General features: G+C 42.2%; 1 protein-coding gene across 6 annotated transcripts in view; it reads left to right on the forward strand.

Annotated features, from left to right (window-relative positions):
* TSEN2 (tRNA splicing endonuclease subunit 2) overlaps window positions 1–26,029 on the forward strand; it is a 69,302-nt gene that overhangs the window by 38,784 nt on the left and 4,489 nt on the right. For 5 of the 6 annotated variants that reach the window (XM_023740142.1, XM_023740113.1, XM_023740208.1 and 2 more), the window contains 2 exons: window positions 11,701–11,751; window positions 15,084–15,222. In XM_023740142.1, the coding sequence (XP_023595910.1) occupies window positions 11,701–11,751; window positions 15,084–15,222 (190 nt within the window). Of the gene's footprint in view, window positions 1–11,700; window positions 11,752–15,083; window positions 15,223–21,053; window positions 22,379–26,029 lie in introns of those variants that run through there. The other variant, XM_023740253.1, reaches the window with a different exon arrangement.

Below are 26,029 nucleotides of genomic sequence, written 5' to 3' on the forward strand. Positions count from 1 at the left end.
TCTGCTTTGAAAATTAGCCAATGAAAACTTATGGATCACAACAGAACATTGTCTGACTCGCTTGCTTTGGACATGTCATCAGGAAGAATCAGTCGCTGGAGGAGGACATCATGTTTGGTGAAGTAGGACCATCGAGGGTGAGGGAGACCCTTGGTGAGATGAACTGGCATGATGCTGCAACGATGGACTCGAACACGCTGACCATTGTGAAGATGACGCAGGACCAGGCTACGTTTTGTTCTGTTGTGCACGGAGTCGCCATGAGTCAGAGCTGACTTAATGACAACTGCCTTAGTCATCTAATGCTGCTATAACAGAAATACCACAAGTGGATGGTTTTAACGAAGAGAAGTTTATTTTCTCGCAGTCAAAGTATTTGACTAAAAGTCCAAATTCAGGGCATCAGCTCCAGGGAAGGCTTTTTCTCTCTGTCAACCTTCTTCTCTTCGGTGTTCTCCTGGACTGGGAGCTTCTTTGCACAGGAACCCTGGTCCAAAGGACGCGCTTTGCTCCTGGCACTGCTTTCTTGATGGTATGAGGTCCCCAACTCTCTGCTTGCTTCCCTTTCCTTTTATCTCTTCAGAGATAAAAGGTGGTGCAGGCCACACCCCAGGGGAACTCCCTTTACATTGGATCAGGGATGTGACCTGTGTAAAGGTGGTGTGACCCCACTCGAATCCTCTTTAACATAAAATTACAATCACAAAATGGAGGCCAGCCACACAATTCTGGGAATCATGGCCCAGCCAAATTGATAAGCACATTTTTGGGGGGACATAATTCAAACCATGACAACTAACAACAATAGATTCACCTTTGCCTATGCACGAGTAGACCATCTTTTCTTAATCTTTTTGTATTAAATTAAACTTTTTCTTTTTTTTCCCTAAAAATGAATCAGTCTGGCCATGGGGTGATCATTTAGGTAATTCACTTTGAAGGTAAGTGCTGCTTGTCTGTGTGTACAGTACCCCGCTCTTCACTCTGTAGTGTAAATATAAACTTCATAAGCAAAGGGAAAGCCTTATTGATATTTGAATCATAACTGGGTGTGTTTCACTCAGTAGTCTTTTAACCAAACACAGTAAATTATTCTTGATGTTTGTTGAAAATCCAGCTGATCATAGAAAACTAGATGTTATTATTTTTTTCCAAAGGTATGGCATTATTATAACTGTCCTTGAAGTATATACATATTAAAAGCATGTGTAGAGAAGGCCAGATTTTCTGCTGTGGTTATTTTTCATGGTATTGAACTTTAATTTCAGTTGAGATTTATGGAAGTCTCATGATTTGATATTTGTATTTCATATATGCAGGTCACAAATGATTTTCCAATAAATGTCCTAATATTAATAGCATGAGGGAGTCAGTTGAGGTTGAATGCATGTATACTTTAGCATATATTTCCTGTGGTTGAATAAATTAAATGTTTATATCTTGGAGGAAATGAAAGGATTTAAAATGTTTTTAGTTTTACATTTAATTTGAATATTATTGGCTAATCTTGATCATTGTTGCCAGGTCCTGTGCTATCTTCACGATCGTTGGTATATTTGAGTCCACTGTTGCAGCTATAGTGTTAATTCATCTCATTGAGGGTTTCCCTCTTTTTTGCTGACCCTCTACTTTACCAAACAACGTCTTTTTCTAATGACTGGTCTTTCCTAATGACGTGTCCAGAGTAAGCTAGCTGAAGTCCGGCCTTCTTCCCTTCTAAGGCTATGCGTGAGAAAGCTGCCCTGGTTGGAACCCTCCAAAGTGCTTTCAGTGCACTTGGAATAAAGTCCAGATTGCTTGCCACCATCTCCGAGCCCCTGCAGGGCCCTACTACCACTTTCTAGCTGCCTTGACTCCACTTCCATCTCCAGAATACACTAAGTTTGCTCTGTTCCTACCTTCCCCTCTACAGTTGCTCTCTTCTCTACCAGAATGCTCTGCCCAGACTCAAAGACCACTTCTCACAGAGCTCTTCTTGACCCCTTTGATATGCCCCACCCCGATCGTCTTCTTCATAGCACTTACTGCTGTCTGAAAACCTCTTCTTACTTGTGTCTCTCCCACCAGAGAGCAAACTCTGTGAGAGCAGAAACTTTGCCTAGAAGGGGGTCTGGCACATGGTGAGTGTTACGGGTTGAATTGTATGTCCCTAAAATATGTATTGAAGTCCTGACCTCTGTACTGGTGAATGTGATCCTGCTTGGAAGTAGGAGCTTTCTCTTGTAATGTTAATGAGGCCATACCAGAGTTGGATGGGTCCCAAACCTAATCACTTCTGAGTTATAAAAAAGAGCAGAATAGACAGGAACATGTGCACACAGGGGTAAGACAGATAACAGAGACAGATGTATCCACAAGCCCAGAAACGCCAAGGATTGCCATCAGCTACTAGAAGCTAAAACAAAGAAGAACTTCCCCTTAGAGCCACATCTTGAATTTGAACGTCTAGCCTCCTGAACTGTGAGAAGATAAATGTGTGTTCTTTAAAACCACCCCCTTGTGGTATTTCTGTTACGGCAGATCTAGGTACCTAAGACAGTGGGTGCTCAGTTCTTGTGTTGAAAGAATAAAGAAGGAGATTCCCGGGATCCTGCCCTCAGTTTGGGCCCAAGTGCTCTAGCCGCCCTAGAGCAGGTCTGTGGATTCGGACTCTGTAGGCTCCTCCTCCTCCCTGTGGACACTGACGTCCTGCTTCTCCTCTCGGCTGTGGTGGGCGGCCCTGCCCAGTGTCCTACAATCTTACTTTCACCATTTCTTTTCCCACACCCAATACTTATTAATACAGAATACCACACTTTTCAGATGGACTACAGACAGTACTCATCTACCCTAAAGGGGCAGAGAAACACAAAGTTGTTTCCTCTCACAGGCAAGTCCTCTCTTCATTTTCTTACAATTTGTACTTCTTGGTTCGGATGGTGCAGCACGTAGAATGAACTCTGAGATCGACAGACTTGGGTGCAGATCTTCACTATTAGCTGTTGTTGTTGTTAGCTGCGGTCGAGTCAGCCCCCGACTCATGACAAGCCCATAAACAACAGAATGAAACACTGCCTGGTCCTGCACCATCCCCATGATCAGTTGCATATTGGACCCTTGTGATCCATAGAGTTTTCAATGGCTAATATTTGAAAGTAGAGTGCTAAGCCTTTCTCCTTAGTCTGTCTTACTCTAGAACCTCTGCTGAAACCTGTTTGCATCATGATGTTCTTGTGTGCTGTCGAGTTGATTCCAGCACATAGCGATAGGACAGAGTAGAACTGTCCCATGGGATTTTCTAGGCATTAATCTTTACAGGAGCAGACCAGGTCTTTTCTCCTGTGGAACCACTAGGTGGGTTTGAACCACCGACTTTTCAGTTAACAGCTGAGCGCTTAACTGTTATACCACCAAGGCTCCTGTTAACATCATAGCAACATGCAAATCTCCACTGATGCATAGTAGCTGCTCATGAGATGTCTTGGCTGGGAAGTAAACCCACATCTCCTGCATGGAAGGCAAGAATTCTAACACTGAACCACCAATGCCTCAGTCAGTATTAGCTAGGGCCTTGGAAGTTTATACACATGTATACTCGTGTATAAAATGGGGATGGTAATGCCTTTGTAGCTACTTTAAAGATTCAGTGAGATCACCTGTGCAAAGGACTTAGCTGCTCAATTAACTTGAGTTTCCCTCCCTTTCTAATAACCATTAGATATCGTAGACTGGAAAAGTTCAGTCCTTGCCTGGCAAGAGATTCCTTCCTGGTATTTGTAGGGCGTAAGTTCTTCAGAAACTGATCAGTGTCTTTCCATCATCAGCAAACATTTCCCCCTAAGAACTAATGAAACCAGTGCCTCTTTTTTTTTTTTTTTATTGTACTTTAGATGAAGATTTACAGAACAAGTAGTTTCTCATTAAACAGTTAGTACATATATTGTTTTATGACATTGGTTAACAACCCCACCACATGTCAACACTCTCGACCTTGAGTTCCCTATTACCAGCTTTCCTGTCCCCTCTGCCTTTGAGTCCTTGCCCCGGGCTGTTGTGTCCCATTAGTCTTGTTTTATTTTATGGGGCTCTCTAATCTTTGGCTGAAGGGTGAACCTCGGGAGTAACTTCATTACTGAGCTGAAAGGGTGTCCGGAGGCCATACTCTCAGGGTTTCTCAAATCTCTGTCAGGCCAGTAAGTCTGGTCTTTTTTTGTAAGTTAGAGTTTTGTTCTACATTTTTCTCCAGCTCTGTCCAGGGCCCTTTATTGTGATACCTGTGAGAGCAGTCAGTGGTGGTAGCTGGGTACCATCTAGTTATACTGGACTCAGTCTGGTGAAGGCTGTGGTAGTTGTGGTCCATTGGTCCTTTGGACTGATCTTGCCCTTGTATCTTGTTTTCTTCATCCAGTGCCTCATTTTTATTTATCTAAAATGGCGATGGTTTTTATGAATCTCTGCAAACTGCCGTTAGCTATTTATTATAGGCAGAGAGGATCTTAATTGGTTTTATTTAGAATTAGATCATCAGTAGATTGAGAAGGCCTGTGGAGGTTGATGATCATGTCCCCTGAGATTTCATTTGTAAAATTTTACTTTTATAGCACTAATTATCTATAGAGGGAAGAGTTTAATGATGGTTTTTAGTGTCATAGCTCTAAATCTAATTAGGGACAACAGGCATCATAATGGAAAAACAGATATCTAAGGAGCAGTGGAGCTAATTAGCTCACTGGCATGGCAATCTAGTTATCCCTGAAATAGATGCTCACATGGAATAAACATCCAGTCATCATCATGTCCAGTTTAGGAAGGGTATGGGCCTACATGTTAATTACAAAGATGTAGGACTTGAAGGATGGCATCTGGCATGCCTGAATTACAGTCCCAGGTCCCCAGCCAGAGAAAACAATAACATTTACTTAAGTGTTGTAGTCACCACGTACAAAAATATACTATTTAAGTAAAGGATGCCCTGAGTGGCGAATATGGTTAAGCACTCAGTTACTAACCGAAAGATTGCCTATTTACCAAAAGCGTCAAATCCACCCAGAGGAGCCTCGGAAGAAGGGCCTGGTAATCTGCTCCCAAAGGTCACAACCTTGAAAACCCTATGGAGCAGCTCTGCTCTGACACACATGGGGTGCCATGAGTCAGAATCGACTTGACAACAGCTAGTTTGGTTTATTTAAGATATATTTTATGGAGAAGGCAGAGAGGGTCAAGAGCTGGTTGAATGGACATGGGAAATCGGGTGGAAAGGAGGAGTGTGCTGTCATAGTATAGGGAGAGCAGCTAGGGTCACATAACAGTGTATGTATAAATTTTTGCATGAAAGACTAACTTGAATTGTAAACTTTCACTTAAAGTACAACAATAAAAAAAAGATACTTTATGATCGGAATGAATTTGATGCACACAACAAAAACAACATGATGCGAACAGGTTTCACTAGAGCTTCTAGACTAAGACAAACTAGGAAGAAAGGCCTAGCACTCTACTTCCAAATATCAGCCAGTGAAAACCACATGGATCACAAGGGTCCTGTGCACAACTGATCATGGGGGTGGCGCAGGGCTGGGCAAGGTTTCATTCCGTTGTTCATGGGCTTGTCATGAGTTGGGGGCTGACTCAGTAGCAGCTAACAACAGCAACAAGAGCTAATAGTGAAAATTTGCATCCAGGTCTATCCGATCTCAAAATTCATTCTGTATGCTGCACCATTCAAACCAAGAAGTACAAATTGTAAGAAAATGAAGAGAGGACTTGCCTGTGAGAGGAAACAACTTTGTGTTTCCACTGCCCCTTTAGGGTAGATGAGTACTGTCTGTAGTTCATCTGAAAAGCATGGTATTCTGTGTTAATAAGTATTGGGTGATGGAAAGAGAAATGGTAAAAGTAAGATTGTAGGACACTGGGCAGGGCCCCCCACCACAGCTGAGAGAGAAGCAGGACATTAAGTGTCCACAATGAGGAGGAGCCTACAGAGTCCATGTGCAGAGACCTACTGTAGGGCAGCTAGAGCATTTGGGCCCAAACTGAGGGCAGGATCTGGGGCACCTCCTTCTGTATTCTTTTAACACAAGAACTGAGAGCCCACTGTCTTAAGTACCTAGATCTGCCATAACAGAAGTACTGCAAGTGGGTGGTTTTAAAGAACAGACATTTATTTTCTGATAGTTCAGGCAGCTAGATGTCCAAATTCAGGGTGTGCTCTAAGGGGAGGTCCTTCTTTGTCTATTTCAGCTTCTGGCACCAACCACTAATGCTAAAGATGAGGAAATTGAAGATTTTTACCAACTTCTGCATTCTCAAATTGATCAAACATGCAATCAAGATGCATTGATAATTATTGGTGATTGAAATGCAAAAGTTGGAAACAAAGAAGAAGGATCGGTAGTTGGAAAATAAGGCTGTAGTTGGAAAGGAAGGTAGTTGGAAAAAAATAAGAAGTGATGCCAGAGATAGCATAATAGAATTTTGCAAGACCAATGACTTCTGCATTGCAAATACCTTTTTTCACCATCATAAACAGCGACTGTATACGTAGGACTTGCTATGTGGAATACATAGGAATCAAATTGACTACGTCTGTGGAAAGAGACAATGGAGAAGCTCAATATCATCAGTCAGAAAAAAGCCATGGGCTGACTGCAGAACAGACCACCAATTGCTCATATGCAACTTCAATTTGAAGCTGAAGAAAATTTGAACAAGTCCATGAGAGCCAAATTCGAGCTTGAGTATATCCCACTTGAATTTAGAGACCATCTCAAGAATAGATTTGACTCATTGAACACTAATGACCCAAGACCAGACGAGTTATGGAATGACATCAAGGACATCATACGTGAAGAAAGCAAAAAGTCATTAAAAAGACAGAAAAGACAAAAATGGATGTCAGGAGAGACTTTGAAACTTGCTTTTGAATGTAGAGTAGTAAAGTGAATGAAAGAAATTATGAAGTTAAAGAGCTGAACAGAAGATTTCAAAGGGCAGCTTGAGAAGACAAAGTAAAATATTGTAATGAAATGTGCAAAGACCTGGAGTTAAGAAACCAAAAGGGAAGAACACACTCAGCATTTCTCAAGCTGAAAGAACTGAAGAAAAAATTCAAGCCTTGAGTTGGAATATTGAGGAATTCTATGGGGAAAATATTGAACAATGTAGGAAGCATCAAAAGAAGATGGAAGGAATACACAGAGTCATTATACCAAAAAGAATTGGTTGATGTTCAACCATTTCAGGAGATAGCATATGATCAAGAACCGATGGTACTGAAGGAAGAAACCCAAGCTGCACTGAAGGCACTGGTGAAAAAACAAGGCTCTAGGAATTGATGGAATACCAACTGAGATGTTTCAGCAAACTGATGCAGTGCTGGAAGTGCTCACGCATCTATGTCAAGAAATTTGGAAGACAGCTTCATGGCCAACTGACTGGAAGAGATCCATATTTGTGCCCATTTCAAAGAAAGGTGATCCAACAGAATGCAGAAATTATCAAACAATATCATTAATATCACACACAAATAAAATTCTGCTGAAGATCATTCAGAAGTGGTTGCAGCAGTACATCAGCAGGGAACTGCCAGAAATTGAAACCAAATTCAGAAGAGGTCTTGGAACGAGGGATATCACTGTTAATGTCAGATGAATCTTGGCTGAAAGCAGACAATAATCAGAAAGATGTTTACCTGTGTTTTATTGGCTATGCAAAGGCCTTCGACTGTGTGGATCATAATAAATTATAGGTAACATTGTGAAGAATGAGAATTCCAGAACACTTAATTGTGTTCATGAAGATCTTGTACATAGACCAAGAGGCAGTCATTCGAACAGAACAAAGGAATACTTCGTGGTTTAAAGTCAGGAAAGGTGTGCGTCAGGGTTGTATCCTTTCACCATATTTATTCAGTCTGTATGCTGAGCAAATAATCCAGGAAGCTGGACTGTATGAAGAAGAACCACAGCATCAGGATTGTAGGAAGACTCATTAACAACCTGCAATATGCAGGTAACACAACCTTGCTTGTGTTATTGACGAAGATCAAAGACTAGAGCCTTCAGTATGGATTGCACCTCACCGTAAAGAAAACAAAAATCCTCACAGCTGGTTCAGTAAGCAACATGGTGATAAATGGAGAAAATATTGAAGTTGTCAAGGATTTCATTTTACTTGGATTCATAATCAATGCCCATGGAAGCAGCAGTTAAGAAATCAAACAACGCATTGCATTGGGCAAATCTGCTTCAAAAGACCTCTTTAAAGCGTTAAAAAGCAAAGATGTCACTTTGGTGACTAAGGTACGCCTGACTCTAGCCAATGGTATTTTCAGTCGCCTCATACGCATGCAAATGCTAGACAGTGAATAAGGAAGACTGAAGAATTGACACCTTTGAATTACTGTGTTGGTGATGAGTATTGAATATACCGTGGACTGCCAGAAGAATGAACAAATATGTCTTAGAAGAGGTACAGCCAGAATGCTCCTCAGAAGTAAGGATGGCAAGACTTGGTCTCATGTTCTTTGGACATGTTATCAGGAGGGACCAGTCCCTGGAGAAGGACATCATGCTTGGTAAAGTAGAGGGTCAGCGAAAAAAGAGGAAGACCCTCAGTGAGATCTACTGACATAGTGGCTGCAACAGTGGGTTCAAGTACAACAAGAATAAGAATTGTGAGGATGGTGCATTACTGGGCAGTGTTTCATTCTTTTGTACCTAGGGTCACTATGAATCCAAATCGACTCGTCAGCATCTAACAACAACATAACAGCAAAGTAGCTGCTGGCAACCCTTGGTGTTTCTGGGCTTGTAGGTACACCTGTCTTTGTTTATCTGTCTTTCCCCTGTGTGTGTCTCTGTGTATTTGCTCTTTTTATAACACAGAAGTGATTAGATTTGGGACCCACTTGACTTTGGTATGGCCTCATTGACATAACGAGAAATCCCCTATTTCCAAGCAGGATCACGTTCACAGGTACAGAGGCCAGCACTTCAGTACATATTTTGGTGGACACAATTCAACCCATAACATTCATCATGTGCCAGACCCCCTTCTAGGCAAAGTTTCTGCTCTCACAGAGTTTGCTCTCTAGTGGGTGAGACACAAGTAAGAAGAGGTTTTCAGACAGCAGTAAGTGCTATGAAGAAGATGATCGGGGTGGGGGTCATATCAAAGGGGTCAAGAAGAGCTTTGAGTCTGGGCAGAGCATTCTGGTAGAGGAGAGAGCAATTGCAGAGGGGAAGGTAGGAACAGAGCAAACTTAGCATATTCTGGAGATGGATGCGGAGTCAGAGCAGCTAGAGAGTGGTAGTAGGGCCCTGCAGGGGCTTGGAGGTGGTAGCAAGCAATTTGGACTTTATTCCAAGTGCAGTGAAAGCACTTTGGAGGGTTCTAACCAGGGCAGCTTTTGCATGCGTATCCTTAGAAGGGAGGAAGGCTGGACTTCAGCTAGCTTTCTTTGGACGTGTAATTAGGAAAGACTGGTCACTAGAAAACACGTCAAGACCAGTCACTAGAAAAAGACATCATGTTTGGTAGAGTGTCAGCAAAAATGAGGGGAACCCTCAATCAGATGGATTAACACTGTAGCCACAACAATGGACTCAAGCATACCAACAATCATAAAGATGGTGCAGGACCGGGCAGCATTTCTTCCTGTTATACGTAAGGTCTCCATGAGTTGGAGCCAACTTGATGACAACCAGCAACAATCACAGACCAGGGCAGCAACGTGCTCTTCACATGTTAAGAAGATGACTTGGGCTGCTGTGGAGAAGGGACTGTACAGGGAAGAAGAAGGAGGCCAAGGATGTCCAAGGAAGAAGTGATGTGGTCAGGACCTGGATGGGAAGGTGTGAAGTGGGCTAATAGATAGGCAGCCAGCTGTCTTCATCAGAGAAGCTCTAGGACTGGATTTGGGTAAAGCTAAAGTAGTGGTTCTCAAACATTGTGGTCTGCGGACCCTTTTACTCTTAAAAACTATTGAGGACTCCAAAGAACATTTTATGTGGGTTATATCTATCGACGTTTACCAAATTATAGATTAAAACTGAGAAGAATGTTAAATATTTGTTTATTAACTCATTTAAAGGAAGAGTAAACTCACTATATGTTAACAGAAGTAATATTTTTATGAAAATAACTCTCAAAAAATTTCCGTGAGAAAAGGCGTTTTTCTTTTTTGCAAATCTCTTGAAGATCAGGCATTATAGAAGTCAGCTGGATTTCCACATCTGCTTCTGTATTCAGTCTGTTGTGATATCACACATCTCACAGCCTCTGGCTGTGAGCGTGAAAAAGGCAAATAACATCTTCGTATTATTATGAAAATAGTTTTGGTCTTGAAACCTCCTGAAAGGGTCTTGGGAACCCCCAGGGTTCCCCAGACCACACTTGGAGAACCACTGCTCTAAAAAGAACCATCATCAGCTAGCCAGGCAGAAAATGCCAGTAGGGTGCATTTGGACAATTCCTGAGAGATTGCTAAAATGTTTCCTTAGCAGGAGCTTATAGCCGCTTGAAATCCCCTACTTCTGTATAGCTTATCTCCCTTAAATCCTCTTGTCCTTTGTTCCTATGCATGTGCTGGAATTGGGAGTGAGGAACCAAGCTTGAGGAAGTGTTGTTTGTGACACACGGCTGTTAAACAGAAGCATGAGGACCCTGAAAAGGGAGGGGGAGGCCTACATTTCTCTTTCCATACTATGTAAGAAGACCCAGAAGTGTTAGCAGAAGCAGAATGTTTGTTTTTTGGGTATAAATCTAATCTTTAACTCTCATATGTAAAGAAAAGTAACCCAGTTTAACTAATGGCTACCATTTAGCCACTACTTACTGCGAACCTGTCTGTTGCGGTATATACGAGATCCTAATCACCCTATACAAGTAAACAACGCAAGACTATTTGGGTACTGTTGGTGTTTGGCATTGTATTATTTTATCAGAAAGCTATTTTTATTTCTATGTAAGTAAGTGTGATTTTATTCAACTAGGGCCAACTTTTTTTGCCATCCTCCTGCCTCCCCCATATAAGTAAAACCTATCATTACGTAATGAAGTCAGTGCAAAGATGAATGAGTTGGAGTCAAGTCGATTCCAACTCATGCTGACTCCATGGGTGTCAGAGTAGAACAGTGCCTCACAGGGTCTTCAATTGCTGATTTTTCGGAAGTACATCACCAAGCCTTTCTCCCAAGGTGCCTCTGAGTGGACTTGAATTGCCAGCCTTTTCAGTTTAGCCACTGAGCACATTAACCATTTGCACCACCCAGGGACTTCAGTGCCAAGAGATGGTTTACTCAATAAAAAATGACTTTACAGCCAGGATGACTGAGAAACTCATTTTGTTATGCAAGCAAAATCTGCACTTTACACAGATTTCTTTCTCAGTTTAATATGGTTATTTATTTTATTGGGGAAAATCCAATAAGTAAAGCTTTTTGTTATTATAGATACTTAGATCAGTCTTCAGTTAAGCTATGTGGTTTTTTAAGGAAAAAAATATGGAAAAGCTATACACATATTTTGTTTTTTACTGATTTAAACCAGTTTGTGACATTTATATTTTCTTAGATTTTTTTTTTAATTCTTGAAATTTGAATGAACCATTTCTGTTAAAAATATGTGACCATTTTGATGATGATGAGAAATCAATCTGAAATTTCTCAAGAACATGGAATTATTTTAATGAGCGTTTTCTACCTTGTCTGTTTTTAGGCATTCTTCCTGGTCTATGCTCTGGGATGTCTTAGTATTTACTATGAGGAGGTAAGATGTTTTATTTAGACACGATCCACTTAACATTTTCCTGATGTTAAAAGCAGTGTTGTGGTGGAAAACTTCGGGCATGGATAGGGTGACGGTTGAACATGATGAACATAAGTTAATGTCACTATACATGTGAAGAATGTTGAAATGGCAAGTGTTTTGTTTTATGTGTGTGTGTGTGTGTGTTTACCACACATTTTTTTTAAAAAAGCAATGTTGTACTAATTCCCATATTGCTTTAATACAAATGTGCTTACTTCCATTGAGTATATAGGAATTGAATTTTTTCTCTAAAAGTTTTGGGTTCTAAATTGAGACTGTTCAGGCAAAAGCCAGTTTTTACCCTTTTAGACTGGATTTCATTCCCAGAGACTAGGCGAAGAGCAATATCTTATATAATGATCAGGAAATCTGTGTCAGAACAACACTGAAAATTAGCAAAAAAAGTAAGAGCTGCCAATGTTTAATACCAGCTGTGGGACAGCACGTCACATGCAGTACCTCCAATCCTTACATCCACCTGGGAAGAATCTTACAGGTCAGGTAGCCGAGGCTTAGAGAAATTAATTAACTCACCCAAGGTCACACGGTTAGTGCGGTTAGAAGTAGTATTTGAAGCTATGTTATGGTTACCCCAATGCTTTGTTTTTAACATTTTTTAATTATTATTGTGGTAAACAGAGGGAGAACACAACGTTTGCTAATTCGACATTTTTCAACTGTACTATTCAGTAAAACCGATTACATCAATCATGTGCAACCATCACTGATATCCATTGCCAAATTTTCCATCTCCATAAACAAAAGCTCTATGTTACCTAAACAATGATTCCTCCCACCCTTGGTAGCCAATATTAAACTCGATCTCTATACATTACCTAGTCTAGGTATTTCATATTAGTGAGATCATACAATATTTGTCCTTTTGTGATTGACTAACTTCATAATGTTTTCAAGTTACATCCATGTTGTAAAGCCTGCGTTTTTGTACCGTAGCCTGATTTCTTTAGAGGAAAGATAGTCGCACGAGGAATTGATTCCATTCCTTGCCTCCAGGTAGACGAGCTGGGAGGCTGGGGCATGCAGGTGGGAGGGGGATTCCTCACTGTGTACTTTCTGTACTTCTTGAATTTTTAATCATGTAAGTAGAATACCTAGTCAACATAGTTCCACTACAATTAAAATTAAAGAGCAAAAAGTAAGCAAAACAGTAAATAGAACAGAGAAAGTATATTTGATTCTGTTCTTGAGAGTATATAGTTTTATCATCTATGAAATTCTAATTACAAAAATCTTTTTCACAAGTATCCCAGTGAATGAGTGTACGGCTGATGGTGAGTCATTTTCCCAGATGGTGGCCATGGTCATAGTCCCACCCCGCCTCCTCTCCTGGGCCTTAACTGGAATTTGTCAGAACATTCTGGTAACCTTTCAGCCACTCCATAGAAACCCCAACATCTGAAAAATGTTGGACTGTCCATATTGGAAATGTAGCCAGAATTTTCTATGAGACTGTTGCTTGTTGGGGGGATGGGGTGGGTGTTACTTGCAATGGGATTTGGAGAATCCACACACGCAGGAAGTTTCCACCTAAGGAGCAGTTGCAAAGAAAACACAAAAAACAACTCCAAATCATGCTATGGCGTTAAAAGTTTCAGTTGAGCCCAAATGAGCAAATCCCATGGAGCGACTGGATTCTGGAAGAAAGATTGTTTCTCTGAGCACTGAAATGAAGCTGACACTTTTCGAAACGTACCTGGTTTGTTTTGTTGTTGTTTTATATTTTTTTATATTGATACATCAGAATGTTTTCTGAACCAAACCATTCTCGGTCTCTGTAAGTCCTTCGTTAAAAACCACATTCTCTTTTAAGTAGTTGAATTATTAATTCTTGCCACTTGATAACACATTCTCTCCTTTCAAAGACTAGGTGGAGCAACCTTGTGGGGTGGGGGGAACTTTTGCAAAATTATTGCTGGCTTTTCTGAGCATGGCCTGACCTCCAGAAGCTACTCTTACACATCTTGGTTCGGACAGGCACGTGGGCCCAGTGGCTGCCGCATTGGACAGTGCAGGGCCAGCTCTTCTGGTGAAATCCCTCCCCTCGGGGTGCTGGGCTTGTTTTATATTCTCTACTACAGCGCCACGCCTAGTGTAGACGTTGATTCACTGACCAAATGATGAGTGAATATACGTATAATAATGCCTCTTTAAAAATTTGTTTAGTAACAAAACATTTGCCAACTCTTAGGGGTCTGTGAAGTCTTTGGAACCTGCTGCCCTTCAGCTATGGTGGAGTGCTTCCACTGAACACCCCGGCATATACCAGCTCCTCTGTCGGGAATGTTCATCCCCACGCCACCAACACCTACCTCCTCCAGTAGCCTACACCACCCCCTTCCATTTAGCTACTTCTTTCTCATTCTCAAATGTTGCTTTCTTGGGGAAGCCTTTCTAAGATCTCTCAAGCAGTGCTGTCCAATAGAAATATAAGGGAAGCCCCATGTGTAATTTTACATTTTCTGGTAACCACATTAAAAAGATGTTAAAAAAAAAAAACAGGTGAAATTAATTTTTAATTATATATTACATAATTTTATTTAACCCAACATATCCAAAATTATCGACATATTTTACATTCTTCTTTTCATACTAAGCCTTTGAAATCGAGTGTGTAATTCAAGCTTCCAGCACATCTTGGTTCGGACAGGCACGTGGGCCCAGTGGCTGCTGCATTGGACAGTGCAGGGCCAGCTCTTCTGGTGAAATCCCTCCCCTCAGGGTGCTGGGCTTGTTTTATATTCTCTACTACAGCGCCACGCCTAGTGTAGACGTTGATTCACTGACCAAATGATGAGTGAATATACGTGTAATAATGCCTCTTTAAAAATTTGTTTAGTAACAAAACATTTGCCAATTAAACATTTTTTTTACGTGTACAATTCAGTGACATTGATTATCCATGCATTTCCAAATTATTCCACCACCATTAACAGAAGCTCAGTGCTCCTTAAGCATTGACTCTCTGTTCCCCTCCCTCTCACCCCAGGGAACCGCTAATAAGCTTTGATGTCTGTATATTTGCCTACTTCATGTAATTGGGATCATACAATATTCATCCTTTTCACTGAACATAACGTTTTTAAGGTTCATCCATGTTGTATGTAGCGTGTATCAGGACTTCATTTTTTTTTTAAGGCTGAGTAATATTCCATTGTATGTATATACCACAGTTTGTTTATCCATTCATCTGTTGATGGACATTTAGGTTGTGTCCACCTTTTGGCTATTGTGAACAGTACTGCAGTGAACTTTTTTTTAAATAACTTCAGGAGCCTCTAACGATATTGAAGCTCTGGAAAGCTTTCACTGCAGTTCAGCCCTCGTTCAGGACCACGTACATGGCCTACCATTACTTTCGGAGCAAGGGCTGGGTGCCCAAAGTGGGACTCAAGTATGGAACAGACCTACGTAAGTAACTCTTGGCTTGGTGGACCTGAGAACCGGGGTTTGTGTCAAATGCTGGGGTGAAATTGGATTGGTTATATGTGCTGTTGCTGCTCCTTTCTAAGAAGGTTTCCTCCCTCTGGCTAAGAAAAGAATATCGGATATATGGATTAGGGTGAGGGGGTAGTCCACAAGGAAAGAAAAGATCATCTACTGAGAATCCTGGAAGTTGAAGCTTGCAGCCTCAAATCACGTTTTTCCTCTTGTTTGCTCTGTAATCTTAGGAAAGAGTTCTACTCCATACCACCAAACTCATTAGCCGTATGATTTAGGGCCATCCCTTATTCTCTGGGCCTCGGTAGCCTCATCTGACAAGTGAGAATAATCATATAACTGTAATAACAATCATAGCTATCCTTTATGGAGCACTTAAACCACGTGCCAAGCATTGTCTTGCATGTTTTATGTTCACTGTCTCATTTAATCCTTACAGCAGTCCTGTTTGGTGGGTACTCTTATTAACCTCATTTTTCTGATCGGGAGACTGCAGTTCTGAGAGAGTGGATCATTTGCCTATGATAATTTCCAGGGCCAGTAACTTGCAGAGCTGGGCTTTGAATCCCAGAGCTTGTGTTCTTAGAAGCATTTCCTGGGTACTGCCTCCCCTGATCTTATTTGCTTAAAGTGAAGAGTCTGGGCCAGATGAGCTCCTCATTCAGCAAGTAATTCCTGAGGGCCCACTATGGGCAGGTGCTGTTTTAGGTGCCAAGAATACAGAGGTAAACAAGACAAAAAACTGCCTTCATGGAGTTTACGTCTGGTGGGGGAGACAAACAAATAAATATGTAATGTAGTTTCAGGGACTGATAGATGCTGTAAGAAAAATAAAGCAGAATAAGGGGATAGAGGAAGTTCCTAGGTGGTGCAAATGGTTAACGCTTGACTGCTAACCAAAAGATTGGAGGTTTGAGTCTGCCCAGAGGCACCTCAGAAGAAAGGCCTGGCAGTCTGCTCTTGAAAGTCAGCCATTGAAAACTGTGGAGCACAGTTCTACTGTGACACACTTGGAGTTGCCACAAGTCAGAGTCGACTTGAAGGCAACTACTTAAGGGGGTAGAGAGTGAAGGGAGTTAAGGTGGTCAGGAATGGACTCTTAAAAGGGTGACGTTTTAGCCCACTTGTGAATACGGTGAGGGAGCAAAGCACACGAGAATCTGGGGAAGAACATGCCAGCACAACGAACAGCAAGCACCAAGGCCCCGAGGTGGGAACCAGCTCTGCAAGTTTTAGGAACAGCATGAGGACAAGTGCGGCTGGAACTGAGAGATCCAGGGAGTGTGATGTGAGGCAATGTCTGAAAGCTGGTCGGAGGCCGCGTTGTGTGGGGCAGGGCAAAGACACAGGCGTTGCTCTGGTAATAGGAAGTCTTGGGAAAATTGAGCAGAGGAGTAATGTGAGGTGACTTAATTTTATAGGACCCTCCATCTGCTGCCTTATTGATAGACTGAAGTGCTGCTGTAACAGAAGTACCACAAGTGGGTGGCTTTAAAGAACAGCAGTTTATTTCCTCACTGTTCAGGAGGCTAGAAGTCCAAATTCAGGGTGTGGCTCTAAGGGAAAGCATTTCCTTGTCTATTTTAGCTTCTGTTGTTACTTGCCATTGAGTCGATTCTGATTCATGGCAACTCCGTGTGCGCAGAGTAGAACTGCTCCATAAGGTTTTCAAGGCTGTGACCTTTTGGAAGCCAACTGCCAGGCCTTACTTCCAAAGCATCTCTGGGTGGGTTTGAACCGCCAAACTTTCAGTTAGTAGTCTAGCACTTAACCATTTCCGCCACCCAAGGGCTTCTGTTTCAGCTTCTATTAGCTGGCAATCCTTGGAGTTCCTCGGCTTGTAGATTCGTCTGCTGCATCTCAGACAGCATCTGTCTTCCTTCTTGTATGCGCTCATATCTCTGTCGCTGTGCTGCTCTTTACATCACTCAGAAGTGATGAGGTTTAGGGCACACCCTGCACTGATATAACCTCATTGACATAACAAAGAAAACCTGTTACTAAGTAGAATTACATCCACAGGTATAGGAGTAAGGATTCCAACGCGATTTTCGGGCGATACAATTCAGTCCATAACGGGGGCAAAGATGGAAGCACAGAGACTAGTTAGGAAGCTGTTGGAAGAGTAGTCCTGGCAAGATTTGATGATGGCTTGGCTCAGGATGGTAGTAACGTGTTATTATTGTCGTTGTTGTTAGTTGCTGTTAGTTGCCGTCGAGTTGGCTCCTACTCATGGCAAGCTTGTGTATTACGGAATGAAATGTCTGGTCCTACACCATCTTCATGATCATTAGTAGGTTTGAGTACATTGTTGTGGCTATTGTGTCAGTCCATCTCATTGAAGGTTTCTCTCATTTTCACTGACCCTGGATGTTATCTAAAGAGCATTCTGGTTTTATGTCTTCTAAGATTAGCAGTGTAGCCAGTGGGGAGTGTGTATCCTAGTTATACTTTGAAGATGGGACTGCCCAAACTTGATGATTTGTACATGGGATTTGAGGGTAACAGAAGGATCAGAGATAACTCGTAGATGTTTGTCTTCCTGTCTTGGACGTACTGAGTCAGGTGGAGATGTTGAGAAGGTAGATAGGCAATTTGGGACCACAAGAGAGCCCTGAGATACAAGATTGTGAGTCGTCATTGTATAAATGGAGTTGAAAGCCACAGGCCTGAATAAAATCACCTTGGAGCGAGCATAGATCTTTGGAATCCCTTCCAGCTCTAGGATAAGGACTTTGATAAGTCATTGAAACTCGATTTCCACATCTGTCAAGTGAAGGTGCTTCCTGGAGGCTGTTCAGAATTGTTTTTGAGAGTCAAACAAGAATTTCATGATATTTGAAAAGCCCTCATAAGAAGTCTTGGCCCTTGAGTTCTTTTAAGCTGTCACATAATTGTTCCATGTATGTCCAGCCTTTTGAAATACCAAAAGAAAGTCAATCTTTAAAATCTTTAAATGCTCTTAAATAGAGTGTTCTTAACTTGGAATCACAGGATGGTCTTCATGGGCCCTAGAATCCCCTGAAAGTTTATGCAAAATGTTGTGTTTTTACATTGGTGCATTTTTCCGGTCCAAGAATCTGTAGCTTTCATTAGATTCTCAAAGGGGGCAAGTGATCCAAAATAAAGGGTAAGGATCGCCCGTTTTCAGGATAAATGGATCCTTTTGTTTTCTTCCATGCCTAGATTTCAGGTACAGATATCCTACCCTGGGGTTACCACACAAACCATCAAGATTAGCTTGAGATTAGTTTGCTGGGTTTCCGGATAATCAGGTTGGCCATGGGTCAGATTGTTTAAATAAGTGATGAGCCTGTTTCATTTTTCTTTCTTGGCTTCCCGCTCTGTTCTCCTTTTCATGCTCCTGTAAGAATAGCCACTTGGTGTTAATGCTTGGCAGGTCTTCTGCAGTGCTCTCCTTATAGAGGTGAAATCTGAGTACAATTTTCCAGTTGACAAGACTGCCATGATGCATTAAGATGATGGTGTGGGGTAACTGAAAGAGAGCTCTTTGGGTTCACAGCCTGCTCTACCTCTTACTGCCTGTGTGACCTCAGACAGACTATTTAATCTCTCAAAGCCTTCTGTTATAGATTGAACTGTGTCCCCAAAAATATGTGTCAACTTGGCTAGGCCATGATTCCCAGGATTTTGTGATTGTCCACTATTTTGTGATCTGATGTGATAATCCTATGTGTTGTAAATCCTAACCTGTATGATGTTAATGAGGCAGGATTAGAGGCAGTTATGTTAATGAGGCAGGACTCAATCTACAGGATTGGGTTGTATCTTGAGTCAGTCTCTTTTGAGATATATAAGAGAATCGAGCAGAGAGGAGAGGAACCACCAAGCAAGGAGAGCCAGGAGTGGAGTGCATCCTTTGGACCCGGGGTCCCTGCGCTGAGAAGCTCCTAGACCAGGGAAAGATTGATGACAAGGACCTTTCCCCAGAGCCGGTAGAGAAAGACTTCCCCTGGAACTGGCACCCTAAATTTGGACTTCTAACCTCCTAACTTGAGAGAATAAATTTCTCTTTGTTCAAGCCATCTACTTCTGGTATTTCTGTTACAGCAGCATGAGATAACTAAGACACCTTCGTTTGCTAACCATATAATATGGACAACAACATCTTTTTAAAGTAACTATGAGAAATAAATGAGATGATGTATGCTTAGAAGGCACTTAACAAAGGCGCCTTTTCCCCCCAACTTTTCATTTTCAGTCGTCAAGACATATTTGTGGATGATAAGTAGGGAGAACTTTATTAATTTAAAAATAAACTGTCCTATAAGGAATGATGGATGGACAGATAGATGAAAGAATGGGTGGGTGGGGGGATGGCTGGATGGACCGATGGATGGACAGACAGACGAAGGAACAGACAGATGGAAGAATGGGTGGACCGATGAATGGATATGAAGGGAAGGGGAGGGAGAGAAGGAGGAAGGAAAAGAAATAAACTGCTTATTTCACAAATCCCTGGAGGTCTTGACCCCAGGTGAAGTAATCATCTATTTCTAGTAATTTGTATAATTAATATGAGACCAGGTCTCTGACTCAAGCATGGGTTGAGACTGGCCCAGCAGGTATCTTCCCATTTCCTGCTTTGGCAAGAGCTCAGGAACAATGTTAGCCTGGGGTATGAAGATCAGCTTCCTAAACTTTACGTCTTCTCCAAACGTGGCTGCATGATGCTTGCTAATTTTTAAAAATATTATCTTAATTTTTAAGGCCAGTGACCTAATCACAGGTACTCTAGAACTGCCAACACAGGTTAAAGCCAGGACAGTCTGTCTTAATCATTTCTCCTTACAGAGGTGATGACTCCGGATAAAGGGCTGTTATGAAAGTCATATCTTATCAAGAAAGCACTTCCTTTAATAAACCTTGTCAGTCAAAGTTCATTCCAGGAGCAGTACTTGGAAAAAGTGATGTGGATTCCAAATCAAGCGCATTTACCAAGCTAGGTGATGTTGATCACCTCCTGTTGAAAGCTAGACTAGCAGCCAGGAGGGAGCCCTACCTTGTATTCTCCACTCCAAAGCTTGAATGGCTGCCAAGCTCCTATGGCAAGCCAGGTGCCTTGCCTGAGTGCATTTCTTCTCTTGCCTCATGTAATCTTCACACTGCTAGGAGGTAGGTAGGTAGTATTAGCCTTATGTTATAGCTGCAGAGATTGTGGCTTAGAAAAGCTTAGGTAAGTTAGCTAGCCATCACCCATCTCTCATTTTGTCATACTGTGGTGGCTTACATGTTGCTATGTTGCTGGAAACTATGCCACTGGTATTTCAAATACCTATCACCAATGGTAGATAGGTCTCAGCAGAGCTTCCAGACTAAGACAGACTAGAATGAACAGCCTGACAATCTACTTCCAGAAATTAGCCAATGAAAACCCAACGGATCATAACAGAATATTATCCAACATAGATGATATGGAAGGCATATAGATGATATGGAAGGCATTCAAAATACACAGTGGCTGCAACAGTGGATTCAAACTTGAAAATGTTCATGAATTGGTACAGGATGGGACAGTGTTTCGTTCTGTTATCCATGGGTTCGCTGTGAGTTGGAATTGACTCAACAACTAATAGCAAGTTGCCGCTTATTGCGCAACTAGGGCTGTCTGGGCCCAAAGCTCAGAGTGCTTTCCGCTACACCTAAGTAGTATTGCTAGCCAATAAGCTAAAAACCAACTTGGGATTTATATTTTTGTCTGAAGTATGCAGTTTGGTTGAATTGATTTGGTTTGGCCCGAAGTTGTAATTACTCTTAAGCCTCTTTCCCACCCACTCCAGTTTTTGTGAGTTTTCAGCTCCCTGCAAATTAGAAGTCTCAAAACAGAAGTAGAATGACCGGAGCCATTAGAAGCCAGCAGAGTTACAGGATTTCTGGAGTTGAAAGGCACCCTTACCAGCCCTGACATCCAGCCCCAAGACTGAGAGCTGGTTCCGACGCCAGGGGAGGCAGAAGTGCAGCTCCACGTCCACCACGGAGTAAATGGGACGTGTCTTCTTTCCCTCTCCCTCTTTGGTTTTGTCCTAAACCATCTTAGCTTATTTTTCTAGTCAGACCTTTTAACTGTTTTTGTTAACATTTTCCGCCTTTGCACACATGCTACACTTAATCCATAAGAACTTGTGCATGCAATTCCTGAGAATAGGGACATTCTATATAATTGTAATATCATATAATACCTAAGAGGACGAAAATGAATTCAATAAGATCATCCAGCTATGCAGTTCATATTTAGATTTTCCCAGCTTTCCCCAAAATGTTTTTTTTGGCTGTTTGTTTTTTGATTTTGAGGTTTTTTCCTTTTTGAATATGTGTTGCAGTCAAGGTTGATTTATCACATTTGGTTGTTAGTCTCTTTTAGTTTCCTAGGGCTGCCCTGACACATTACCATGAATTTAGTGGCTTAAAGCAACAGAAATGTATTCTTTCACAGTTGTGAAGGCCAGAAGTCCAAAATCAAGGTGATGGCTGGGCTGCTCCCTCTGAAGGCCCTCAGGAAGAATCTGTTCCTAGTCTTTTCCAGCTCATGATGGCCCCAGGTGTTCCTTGGTTTGTAGCCATGTAAAATGGTAGCATCAGACCTTGTCTAACTTCAGGGGGGATAATGCAAATCAAAATCAGCCCAAGGCAGATCCCTACAAGGTGGAGGTCAGACATGCCTCCACGCTCCAACCTTTTTACCAATTCTGACATCAGCCCTCCATCCCACAGCACTCTCTACTTCTACTTCACAGACCATACTTACAGTTAAGTGGTTTATTAAGGAACAGGGTACAACTTAGAATTAGGATCAACAGGCTACAACTCAGGAAACAGGATTAGGAAGCATATTGGCAAAGTCTTCCTTCTTCAGTGCAGGATAGCTCTCAAGCCTCCTATCTCTCTCTCTGGACAGGCTCCTCTCGGCCCCCTCAGGGCAGGCTCGTCTTGGCCCTGCCATCTGTTGCCGCCAGCTCTGCTGCTGGGCCCCTCGTGGGCCTGTCGCCACTGGCTGTGCTGCTGGGCCCCTACCTGGCCTGTTGTCATATTCATTATTACAGCCCTTGACCCATATGTCTTAGTTATCTAGTGCTGCTATAGCAGAAATACCACAAGTAAATGGGTTGAACAAAGAGAAATTTATTGTCTCACAGTCTAGGAGACTAGAAGTCCAAGTTCAGGGTGCCAGCTCCAGTGGAAGGCTTTCTGTCTCTGTCAGCTCTGGGGAAGGGTGCTTGTCATCAGTCTTCCCCAGTCTAGGAGCTTCTCAGCGCAGGGACCCCAAGTCCAAAGGGCGCGCTATTTTCCTGGCTCTTGTTCCTTGGTGGTATGAGGTCCCCATATCTCTCTGCTCACTTCTCTTATATCTCGAACGAGATTGAGATTGACTTAAGACACAACCTAATGTTGTAGATTGAGTCCTGCTTCACTAACTTAACTGCCTCTAATCCTGCCTCATTAACATCATAGAAGTAGGATTTACAACACACAGGAAAATCACATCGGATCACAAAATGGTGGACAGTCACACAATACTGGGAAACATGGCCTAGCCAAGTTGACATATATTTTGGGGGGACACAGTCCAATCCATGACACTGTGATACAGCTCTTTTAGAAGGTTCTTTGCTTCCTCTCTCTCTGCTTCTTCCTTTCTTCCTTCTGCTTCTTGCTGCTTCTCTTCCTGCTTCTTGCAGTCTGAAAATCCTCTGTGGGGTTGGCTGCTTATATACACAACTCCTTGTCAATTTCAAGGCCCGGCCCCTCCCAGCAGGAGGCCACAAACTGACCAATCTCCTCTCGGTGGGCCACAGACGCTTCATTTGCACAGTCTATTGATCAGTCCCTGCAAGGTGTATACCAATCACATAGCAGGCTACAGCCCAGGACCAGACAAAAAGTATCAAACCAAGTTGTGTACAGTTTACCCAGGAGATGTAACAAACCCTCTGGGGTAGAAAACTAGGGTTTAGAGGAAAAATCTCTCAAATTTTTTCCAAAGAATCAAGGCAAAAGGCCTCAGAAAGGATCTCATTTCACTACAGGCCACATCGTTCCTCTCTGCCTCCATCGTCACACTGCTGCTGCCTTTTTTTTTTTTTTAATTGTTGTTGAAATTCTCCTCCTCTTTTGCCTTTCCTAAATCCGCCTCTGCCTTTCTCTTATAAGGACTCTTGTCATTGGATTTAGGGCTCACCTCGATAATCCAGGATGATCTCATCTCACAATCCTGAACTTACTCACATCTGCAAAGATCCTTTTTCCAAATAAGGTCACATTCACAGGTTCCAGGGGATAGGACGGGCATATATGGGAGGCCACCACTCAACCCACTGCAGTCTCTTTTAATCGAAAATCACCCCACCACCACCACCGCCTTTTTGTCTGTTTGTTTTTTATGACACGACTTTTTTGAAGAGTCTTGTAGGTGCCCCACATTCTGGGTATGTCTGGTTTTCTCATCATTAGACTCATGTTCATCCTTATCCAGCACTCACAGGTGATGTAAGAACTCGTCACACCACGTCAGGAGGGACATGATATCAGGCGTCCTACTGTTAGGGCTACTACGTTTGATCATTTGGCTCAGGTGGCCACTGTCAGATGTCAATTATAAAATTACATTTTTCCTTTTGTAATTAACAAGTAATTTATAGGGTGATACTTTCAAACCGTGTGACTGTCTGGTTCCCCACAATGATTGTTGCCTGAATTGATGATTACACGAATCACCATTTTCTAATTCTGTCATTCTTCTACAACTCTTAGCTGACATTTGTTTGTAAGGAAGAGCTTTCCTCTTGCTCCTGTACTTTCAAACTTTATTTTTTAAATGCACAATATTTCTCAGACTTCTGAAGTTTTCATCTTTCTACTTGGGAGGCATTTCATTTCTCTGGGTACATGTCATCATTATAATTACTATTATTATGGATAACTTTTCCTGAGTACTTACTGTATGCCAGACACTATACCGAGACGTCTACATAATAAAGAAATTGAAGCACAGAAAGTTGTCACATGGTCTTGGCACTGCTGAGACTTGAGCTCAGGTCTGTCTGATGCCAACGTTCATGCTTTTAACTTCTCAGCTATACCACCATCAGAATTTTGTTGTCGTTAGCTACCATTGAGTCAGCTCTGACTCATGGCAGCCTTATGTATAATAGAACAGAACATTGCCCGGTCTTGTGCCATCCTTATGATTGTTGGTATGCTCGGGTCCATTGGTGCAGCTGTTGTGTCCATCTACCTCATTGAGGGTTTCCTTGGTGACCCTTTACCAAACATGATGTCCTTTTCTAGCATAATTAGTCCTCAGAAATGACCTGACTTTGTGAGTATGAGCTGCTTTCAAACTATATAAATATTCCAGGTGTATATTGTACTAAAAACTGTAATTCGATCATAGATAGTGATATTTGGGGGCTAGAAAAGAACTTAATTTTCCCTGATGTCTTCGTTTTATCCTTTTGAAAACTGAGGTTCAGAGAAGTTAATAACTTGCCTAAAGTCACACAGCTCGGAGTGGTAGAGATTGGATGGGAAACAACACTCCTGAGTTTCGGTTTCATTCCACTACGGTGATTCCTTCCACTGCATTGCATCTCAAAAAATTAAAGAGTGTATGTTTGCATATTTACTTACATTTGTCTCCTTATGCAGTGAATTAGAGCTGACTTGCCAAATAGCTTAAATACAATTTAAATAGGAAATATAGCAATAAAAAGGAAACGGGACCATGGAAAACATTTCCTGGAAAAACAAGCCTAGGTGAAGGGTTCCAGTGTAGTCCGTGGGGTCCTCTGCAGCACTAAACGCATGCTCCACGTTTGGCTCTGAGCTTCCTTAGCCAGAAGGGAAAAACTTGATTAGTTACAGGATTGATATGCCTAAAAAGAAACAGCATATCAATTCCTCAAGAGAAACAAAGCTTTTCCTGAACTCTCCTGCCTGGGCTCTTTGCAGAGGGGACAGCTAAGAGCTTACAGATGTAATTGCGTATTAGTTAAGGAAGTGCTAGCTGTAGTTACAGATAATCCCCAAAGTATCAAGGGCTTAACAAAATAGAGGTCCACTTTTTGTTCATGTGACGGCCAAAATGGGTGTCTCCTCCAAAAGGTGCTTCAGGAGCCCAGCTGCTTTGTGTGGCTCTACAGTGTTCCACAGGAGACTTCCTGGTCACCCTCAAAAAGAAATGAGCAGTCTTTGCATGTGGGAGAGTTTTACAGGCCAACCTGGAAGTGACACGTGGCACTTCTGCCCCTTGCACTGGCCAGAACCAGACACGTGCCACGCCCAGCTGCTTAGGAGTTTGGGAAACAGTCTAGCCACATGCCCTGGAGCAGGAAGAAGTGGGTTTGGTGAGCAGCTAACCAGTCCATGCACAAATTGTGTGACTCCAAAGGGTTCCCTGGAGTCCACAGAGGGTGCAAATGGTTAATGTGCTCAGCTGCAGAGGTTCAAATCCATTCAGAGGTACCTCAGAAGAAAGTCCTGGTGATCTACTTCTGGAAAAATCGGCCATTAAAAACCCTATGGAGCACAACTCTACTCTGACACACATGGGGTCGCCATGAGTTGGAGTCGACTCAACAGCAAGTAGTCTGATATGTATGTAAAGGGCCCCCAAGCACAGCTCCAGGTCCTGTGTGGCAGATCCTCAGCCCCAGGCTCCTTCCCCAAGGGGCTCTTCTTGACCTCCACAGAATGCGCTCCTTCTCTGTCAGATGGCAGACTGATCCTTAATGGCGAATATGGTTCTTTTTTCTTTTTT

This window comes from Trichechus manatus, unplaced genomic scaffold (genome assembly GCF_000243295.1).
Source record: "Trichechus manatus latirostris isolate Lorelei unplaced genomic scaffold, TriManLat1.0 scaffold00001, whole genome shotgun sequence".
NCBI classification, from domain to species: Eukaryota; Metazoa; Chordata; class Mammalia; order Sirenia; family Trichechidae; genus Trichechus; species Trichechus manatus.